Genomic DNA, 9639 nt, shown 5'->3' on the forward strand with positions numbered 1-9639 from the left:
CACACTCACATGCACATAGTTCGACATGAATTAATTGGGCCCTTAATGCCTTTTGCAAGCACCCTGGTTTAATTATTATCTTTTTTTTATAACCTCTGGGCTTAAGTAGCCACTGCAATTTCTCACTCTCCTGTTTGTCAGCCGTGGGCATTCCTGACTCCGATTTTCAAGGAAAAGCACCTGAGAAAGAAGGGAAGGGAACAAACACCTGTGGAAGGACTCTTTGGATGACACAGGCACAAGACCGACCACAGTAAGTGACATTTTTAGCTCCCTGCTAAAGGACAGGGGATTAGGTATGAGCTGTCCTCAACAGTCCCCCGAATTGTGATCAAAGGCTTTTGAGCTCAAAGTGGATTTTTCTTTAAAAGAGACTTATTACCTGTAAAAAGGAATTAAGATTTATTAGGATCGTCATGGGACTTTGTGGTTAAATTTCTACCTGCCATTCAGCGGGTCAGAGAACTTCAACCCTCTGAACACTTGTTCAGGAATAAGAATCATGCAACGGACGCATCTTCTAGTTAGTAGGTAGGCGGAATACAGATAGTCCTTGACTTATAGACATAATCGAGCCCAACATTTATGTTGCTAAGCGAGACAGTCGCTAACTGAATGTTGCCCTATTTTACGACCTTGCTTGCCGCAGTTATTAAATGAACCACTGCAGCTACTAAGTTAGTAAGCCGGTTATTAAGTGAATCTGTCTTCCCCATTGACTTTGCTGATCAGAAAGTTGCACAAGGGGATCACGTGACCCTTTACGACCATGCAACCGTCATAAATGTGAGTCAGTTGTCAAGTGTTTGAGTTTTGATCACGTGACCATGGAGGGAGGGTGCTGCAACAGTCGTAAGTGTGAAAAATGGTCATAGGTTCACTTTTTTTCAGTGCCGTTGTAACTTCGAAATGTCACTAAATGAGCTGTTTTTAAGTCAAGGACTACGTGTATCCACACATCTTCTTCTAGCTCAGCATTTTAGAATGTTTTCATCTATTTGGAGTGCAGACAAGGCACTTCTGATGGTGAAACTACAAATAAAAACAAACATAAGTTTGTTTCAGGTAATCAGTATAAAATATAGCGAACAAAAAAAACACAGTAAAGCAACAAAAACTTTTTTGGCAAAGAATATATTTAGAAAAACTCAAGTTAAATATTAAAACGCATAAATATTTGTGTTAGATTGTGGATGTGTGGGGTGGTGGCGATGAAACAATCCATTTGTCATGGAAAGGGCGTTGGCTAATGAGACAATGGTTATGGTCATACCTGAAGCAACGATGTCCAGAACTCTCAATTTTCTTATAGTTTTCTTTCTATCTATATTTCTTACATACTTTTCCCTAATAATTTAAATTTCCTTCCATCCAAAGCCTTCCTACTTACCCAAACTTAGAAATCACCTATTTTAAGATTAATATTCAGAAAACTGTAACTGAAGAAATTGTTGGAGACTGGATCAAAAATCTTGAAAGTCATGTCTAGACCACTTGAGTATCCAATATTTGGTGATAATTGAAGATTGGCACTAAGGTTCCCTACTGTTTTCATGCCAGATTTCCACGAAAGCACATGAACAAAAGTTTTGGATTTAGCTCTAAAAAGTTGCTTTGAATTATGAATGTTGAAGTTCTCAATGGTTTATTAAAGCAGCTATGTACATTTCCAGGAGCAACAAAGGATTCTGAAAGCAGATCTGGCTGCTTTAATGAATCGCCAAAGGGGCCCACTATTTTTCAAGTATGGTTGTTTCCATTGTGAGTGTTCAAGTGTGGTCCATTTATATTCTGAGACAAGAGATTCCCAGTTAATCCTGATTGTATTGACTGTGGCGGGATACAAATGTAAAAAAGAAAGAAATTCCCCGGATTATATTCTATGGCATTGCTCAAGAAAATAATATAGTAAGAAAGCATATATATTAATGTGACTAAAGTGGAGGAAATAAGGAGAACTTAGGGAAAAAAGGGGAAAAAAAGATCCAAATAATGTAAAATTAGTTCTGTCCTTAGGCTTGTAATTGAATCTTGGCCATAGAGGAACAAACTGTTCCATCTTCTCATCTCTGGAATATAAAGACATTTTTAAAAAGGGTATATGTGTTGAATTCATTCTTTAACACGAGGAGTACCCATTTCCCTCCATCTATGTAAAATAATTCTCTTCGCTGAGCCCCAGGCTTAGATAAAGGCAAAGTGCTTCATAAAATGTCACATTCCTTTCTAAAATGTGGATTATGACATTTGACATTTCAATGCTTGTGACTTCTGGTCCCTGCTGAATAGAACAGATTTTAAAACAACAACAACTATGAGTTGTTGTTTTTTTTAGAAAGCATGCCATACAGATTAAAACATAAAACCACCCATAAAATTTACAGCATAAAAAACAAACAAGCGACAAATGAAAATAATCAGGTGAATGCTTTCTAGTAAATTATCCAATAAGCAGCGTCCATGAACCACAATAAACCGCTTCATGGTGAACTTCCTTCTCATCTGATGGGATCCGTTCTATAAGTCATGCCTTGTCCTCAAGAAGAAAACAGCAACCTGCAAATTCCAAAGTTCAGATGCTTCAAGGATGGTGACCTGACTTACGTGTTGAATTGTGGTTACACAGTTCACATTACTGAAACATCTTTCCTGAAGCACATTGAAGTAATAAATTATGGTAAAAGCAGATCAGTTTTTGCCAGACAATTTTCTGATGTAAACATTAAGAGACTGAGATTAACTAATATTTGTGTTTTCGTTTTATCGTGATCTTCCATTCTTTGCTCCGGTTTGTCAGCTAGCTTAGCAGGTACCGTAATGCAGGGGGAAAAAAAAAGAACAGGGCTCTATTTTATTGGGTTTTAATACAGGGAGTCCTCGACTGACGACCACAATTGAGCCCCAAAATTTGGATCCTTGTGAACTTGGAGTCTGCAACTGCTGTACTCCATCCATCCGCTGGTAATTACTTAGTTTTCATCATGTAACTAGGCTGCTTGTCTTCATTTGATTAAAATCAAAGGACTGGAGGGAGCAAACTAATTATAATGTAGCATCTAGATAACATTTGGTATCAGTGTGATTATTGTTAACGTTTGTGTTGTTTGCAGAGATTGCTGATATTAGCAGGTTTGTCAACCCTAAGAAAGCTGATGGAGAACGTAAGACACAGGAAACAAAGTTCAATCCAGGCTCTTGATGACCTGTCTGTTACAAGCAAGAAACCTAAATCCATGAACTTACAGAAAGAGGCAAGATTTGTATCATGTATTCTTTTAAAGTCATTTACAGATCAAGTTCAATTTTTCTCCTTGGTTGCAACACTGTAGGTACAATATCTCCTTTATTGATTTTTGCAGATAATAGCACAATGCTGTTCTAGTTTCCTTCCATATCAATGAGAGATTCCAGGTATAGCATTTTCCCACCTGAGGTTCAAATTGGACCCCCCAAAAAACAACAACAGGAGAGGCTTAACATCTTTCCATGAGGTCTGGTACAGAAGGAGGAGGCAAGCAAAGAGCATCCATTAGAGCAGCGGTTCTCAGCCTGTGGGTCATGACCCCTTTGGGGGTCGAACGACCCTTTCACAGGGGTCGCCTAAGACCATCGGAAAACACATATTTCCGATGGTCTTAGGAACCGAGACACCGCTCCTCTATCCGTCTCCGCACGGCTTCAAGCTGGGGGCCGTTGCAGCGCCGGATTCGTTTCTGTCGAGCATCTCCTAAGGGAGGCTGCGCTGCTTCGCGGCCCTTTCTGCGGAGGAGGCTGAACTAAGCTCTGTTGGCGCTGTCGCCCTCTTGGCTCTCTCTCTCTCTCCCTCTCCCCGCCTGGGTGCTTCTCCAACCAGGCTGGGCGGAGCTGGTGGAGCGGCCTTCCTGCCCCCCCTCCCCGGCCAGCTGGAGCTGGGCAGGCCGGCGACCTTCGGAAGTGAGGCAAGGACAGGCGAGGCACGCTGAGCCCCGGGCGCGGCAGATGAGTGGGCAGCGTCGATGCGCGCTTGGAGAGCCCTTAGGGTTGGGGGTCACCACAACATGAACTGTATTAAAGGGTCGCGGCATTAGGAAGGTTGAGAACCACTGAGTGATCACAAGAGCTTTGCTGAGTTACACCATAGGCTCATCCACTAGTCATAGTGTCTTGGTCATCCATATGGATTCTGAAAGGTGACAACCCTTTTCCACTTTTGTTAAGCCTCGTTGGGAGGATAACCAAACAATATCTTCTTTCTCCCTGCCTGTAATGCCAGCATTTGATTCACATCACACATGAAAGAAGAAATCATATACTACCAGGTGAACATTCCATTTCTATAGTGCCAAAAGAGCAAGCCAAGCACTCCCCCCCCCGTCTCCGTGTTAACACGTTAATTAGTAGGAAGGTGGTGGCTGAATAGGTTACCAAAGTTCACAAGAACTTTTTAAAATCTTCTGCTGTCAGGAATGTTGGGTTAATGTTTGCATGGCGGCCCAAGCTGTTAATTTGTATTGTTGACAGGGACAGGAGTCTGATTTATGCATGAGTTTTCTCTGTCTAATTATTTTGTGGGTTTGGGTATCAGAAAAAGATAGATAAAGCACAGGGCATTGGTTACATCACATTCCTTCCTTATCCATAAAAGAAAGTGGCTTGGTTTTGCCAAGAATTGAAACAATACCTTTCACATAAATAGTTGGTCCTAGAACAGATAGGGAAAGAACTGATCTACTTTACCAGCAGAAACAAATTTGGTTGAAGGTAAATTAGCTAACCACATATTTGATCCTGGAAATATGGAATGAATTTGCTTTTCTTTTTGAACACTTAGAGAATCTTAATTATATGTCAGAAGGCTAAAAATCTTCTGGAGAAGATTCCTTCAGAATTCCCACTTACTGTTTCTGATGATTGGGAACCCATCCAGATATGCCAACACATCTAGAACAAAAGAGATTAGAAAAGCAGTTTTAGAACCATTTAGTTCAAAGTAGATAAAGAGTCCTACTAGATTAGGCCAAAGATAGACCTAACACAGGCATTTTCTTTCCAAACAAGCCAATGAAATGTTTCCAGACCACTTCTAGGTACAGCAGCCATTATTATCTATGAATGCTCAATGTATGGGATGCTTTAATTCAGACTGATGCACTGAGCAGGAAGTTGGGTTGACCTCTTACAACTGGCCAAGCCTCATTAGTCATTCCTCCCCCAAACAAAGCTAGATGTAAAGTGGAGGAAAAGAACGAAGTTCTCCATTACCAAAGCCACCCCTGAAACATGGCGATGCAGCAACCTGCCTCTCAAACATCGATTGGATGTTATACCCAAGCCACACCCACTCTTCCTGCCTGACCAGTGAGAAGGAGTCATTGATCTTAAGAAACCTCACTGGTACTCCCCTGGTATAAAAGCTTTTGAGATACCCAACAGACTGGGAGAAAATGGTTGTTAAAGCTATATCCCCCAAAGTGGGACCTTTGCTTTCAATTAATTTGCAGTCAGATACAATACTAAAGCATTACAATTGAGTTAGCGGATGGATTAGCGTGATTGGTGACAATATCTGTACAAAACCCTCCGTATCCTACTATGCCTGATCCCCAATGATTGGCTGAAGTCAAAATGAGCTTTCCAGATTGAAAAGTTCTTATGTTTGGAACCCAGGTGAGTCTTTGGAAATCACGTTGACTTCCAGAATGCTACTTGGAGTTCCTTGTCGTAGGAATGAAGGCCAGAGAGAAACAGCAGCACAGACTAACCATCTTGTTTATTATTGTCTCTTGTATTGCATTGTACTGTAGTCAAATGTTGCAAGTGTGTAAGATTCACAGAGATGCATAGAGAAAAATAATGGTTATTCCTCGGGTTTTTTCCCCATCTAACTATTGCTTTACTACCCCTGCAGGTCCACTTCTGACGATATCATATAAACAATGCTTGGCTAACGAAACTGTCTCAAATTTATTTGCTTTCTTTCTTTTTTTCCTCTCCCTTTTTAGGTGGGTCTAATCAGTGGAATATGTGTCATCGTCGGAACTGTGATCGGATCTGGCATTTTTATTTCTCCAAAGTCTGTTCTGATTAATGTTGGAGCGATTGGACCTTGCTTGATTATCTGGGCGGCCTGTGGAGTGTTGGCCACCTTAGGTAAATTGTTTCTCGTGCTCTCCATTTCTTTCTGTACAGAATCATCTCTAGCCAGAAGGCTCACTAACAGCTCCAAGATACTTCTAGTCTTTCAGCTCTTTTTCCCTCTTTTACAATTTATTTGCTATATGGACAAAGAATAAGATGTAGCAGCAATCATCTCTGTATGTTTTTTCTTCTTCTTCTTGATCATGGTTTGAATCGTTTACAAAAAAAAAAACCCAAGCCAGTAGCCAAAAAAAATAAAAATAAAAAATGAGATAAGTAAATTGTGGAGATCTTGCCAGGATACTTGAAAAATCTGGATTAATTCTCAACCCATTCATTTATTATTTCCACAAATCCAGCTCTGGATATCATATATTGGGTCCTCCTGAAATATTCCCACAGGAAAATGTTGACAAAGACAATTTTGGGAAATTTCAAGTTACACATATTTTGTATAGCTAAAATGGCTACTAATTCTAAGATATATGTTTAATAGTAATGAGGAAAATTAAAATGACAGTATACAGTTTGAATTTTTTTAAAGAATACAGCATATATTTAGGGAAATATATATATATATATATAGGTTAGGTTATGATATCTGAAAACTAGCTTAAGGATGGCTAAGAAAGCCAAGCAAAGCTTCCTTTTCACACCCTATCTTCCGTTGCTCTGTTGTGATGGAATACAAATTTGACATTTGCCTTCCCAACCTTCACGAACTGGCTGATGGGTTACGGAAAGGTGGCTTATCACATTAACCTATTTGATCGCTCTTGTGGTGTCTGTTTCTCTGCTGTAAGTCTTGCTTCGCTCAGTCAAGAGAGAGCTGCTTACTTCTGGTGGTGGGGTGCAATGGTTACAGTGGCAGAGTTAGCAATGGGGAAATTTCTGCTGACGTTCTGCTCATCATCTGCAGGTACCTTCAGGGTATGGTGGCCATGAGGGTACAGTTGAAATTCCATCTGTTGATCATGTGTCTCACATGCGTGGGAAAAGGTACATTGGCCCCATTGTGGAGCCAAATGTACTTTGTTGGCCACCTAGGATTCCTTAAATACGTGGAAAGCTATATAAATGTGATCGATAAATAAATAAAACTTCCCGTTCTGCCTCGGTATTAATGGCGAAACTCCACTTTCAGGGGCCCTTTGCTTTGCTGAACTCGGCACAACGATAACCAAATCGGGAGCAGAATATCCTTACCTGTTGGAAGCCTTTGGGTCCATTCCTGCCTTCTTGTTTTCCTGGTCTAGTCTCATGGTCATCAAGCCCAGCGCCTTCGCCATTATCTGCCTCACTTTCGCCGAGTATGTGTCGGCTCCATTTTACCCAGGATGTGAGCCTCCCGTGGCGGTCATTAAGTGCCTGGCTACAGCAGCCATTGGTGAGTCTTTGATCTTAAGGGAGGGAAACCAAGTTAGGGATGGAAGCGGAGGTGGATCTGGAAGAGAATGGAAGAAGATCCCCCCTGCCTATGTTACCCATTTGAAAAGAGATTATGGCTCTCTAGATCAGGGGTGCTCAACCTTGGCAACTTTAAGACTTGTGGACTTCAACTCCCAGAATTCCTCAGCCAGCAAAGCTGGGAGTTGAAGTCCACAAGTCTTAAAGTTGCCAAAGTTGTGGACCCCTGCTCTAGATGATATAATTGAGCCAGCTTGGTCTAACGGTTAAGGCACCAGGCTAGAAAGCAGGGGGCGGTGAGTTCAAGTCTCGCCTTAGCTGTGAAGCCATCTTGACTTGGGGCCAGTCATTCTCTCTCGTAGCCCAATCCACCTCACAGGGTTATTGTTGTGGGGAAAATAAGAGGAGGATGGTTGTGTTGGCTCTGTTTTTCGCCTCGAGTTATTTGTAAAAAGGATAAAGATGGGATAAATAAATAAATGTCATTTAGGTTGATTTCCCATCCTAGTGAAGAAAATCGATGAACAAAGGGATGGGTTGGGAGACACGCTGTATGCAATAATTTTACCGTTCTGTCCTCTTTACAATTACAAATTGGTGGGCGTGTCTGGAAAGATCTGAACACCGTGCTTTTCTTCCTTAAAGAATATTTTGTGGTTAGAAAAACAAATATAGAAGAATGATGGCAAAACGTGGGAAGGTTTTAACGCAAGATGACGTTGACGTCTGGACCCTCCATAAAAGGCGACAAACAAAACAGAGCGATTGTACAATTCGTGCCTTCTCTGTCCGCATCTACCTTTTCAAGCTGGGCTAAGAAATAAAAGCGAGGAAAAAGCCAATGTTTTAAACGATCTTATCATCCTTTGTCTTGCAGTGGCCATTACAGTCTTGAATTCACTGAGTGTGAAATGGACAAGCTATGTTCAGAACATTTTAACTGCTACTAAAATGGTGATTGTCATAATTATCATTGTAAGTGGCATCGTTCTCCTGGCCAAAGGTATGTTGTTGTACGTTATAACCCCTTAAATGGTCAACAACCAAACTAAGTAGGTCTTCACAATGCAGGATTTCAAGCTAGCCTGGCCGTAGGGAATTTTTGGAGTAGAAATCCAGTAGATCTGGGGAATGCTACATGGAAATGATCCCCTGAATGACCCCCTCTTCTTTGTGGGAGCCCCTCAAATACTGGAATACTGCTATGAGGGCACCCCTAGTTCTTCTATTCTCTAGACTAGCCATACCCATCTCCTGCAACCGTTCTTCATATTGTGGATGCTCCATCACTGGAGGTTTTTAAGAAGAGACTAGACAGCCACTTGTCTCAAATTGTACAGGGTCTCCTACTTGAGCAAGGGGTTGGACTAGAAGACCTCAAGGTCCCTTCCAACTCTATTCTGATTGATTGATTGATTGATTGATTGATTGATTGAAAAAGGCTGAGCTAGACCTTGCACTCCATGCAAAGACTGGATTTATAGTCTAGTCTGGTCTGGTCTAATCTAGTCTTGTATACAGGTAGTTTTCAGTTTATGCCTATCAATTACAGTTGTAAGTCCCGATGGTCATAAAAAAGATCACCCATGTGATCAACCTGATTTTATTCCCTTTTTTGTGGCGGTTGTTAAGTGAACCCATTGTTTGCTATGGGATGTTTTTGCGAAAACCCAGAAGTAAATGCTGGTTTTTGGCAAAAAAAAATGTAAATCACAGTCATTTCAATACAGGACCCTGCAAAGGGCTGTAAATGTGGGCTGGATGCTGAATGCCCCAAATGAAGTCATGTGACCATGAGGGTGATCCTGGTTTTCGGAATTTTGGAACTGGGTTGTAAGTAACTTTTGTAACTTTCTGTTGTAATGTCAAATGTCACTAAGCAATCAATCATAAGCCAAGTGTATCACACTTTTCCTGGGAAAATGCTTGTTTCTTCAATTTCCTTGTAAATGAAGAAAAACACCTCATAACTGGTACTGAAACTTAAAATGGAAGAGTTCTTGTTGTGCATGCATGCGTGTGTATGTGTGTGAGAGAGAATGAGAGAATGAGAGAAAAAGAGAGACAGAATGAGAGAGATCCCTTCCCCTCTCCAACATAAACAATGGAAAACAC

General features: G+C 41.1%; 1 protein-coding gene across 1 annotated transcript in view; it reads left to right on the forward strand.

The window, feature by feature from the left end:
• The first annotated feature begins 245 nt into the window (after positions 1 to 245).
• SLC7A9 (solute carrier family 7 member 9) overlaps positions 246 to 9639 on the forward strand; it is a 20018-nt gene continuing 10624 nt past the window's right edge. Inside the window, 5 exon segments of the mRNA XM_015821685.1 lie at positions 246 to 253; positions 3111 to 3251; positions 5982 to 6129; positions 7262 to 7504; positions 8402 to 8541. Coding sequence (XP_015677171.1) covers positions 3153 to 3251; positions 5982 to 6129; positions 7262 to 7504; positions 8402 to 8541 — 630 coding nt within the window. The 5' untranslated portion in view covers positions 246 to 253; positions 3111 to 3152.

Source organism: Protobothrops mucrosquamatus, unplaced genomic scaffold (genome assembly GCF_001527695.2).
Source record: "Protobothrops mucrosquamatus isolate PMUCROS unplaced genomic scaffold, P.Mucros_1.0 scaffold1379, whole genome shotgun sequence".
Lineage (NCBI taxonomy): Eukaryota > Metazoa > Chordata > Lepidosauria > Squamata > Viperidae > Protobothrops > Protobothrops mucrosquamatus.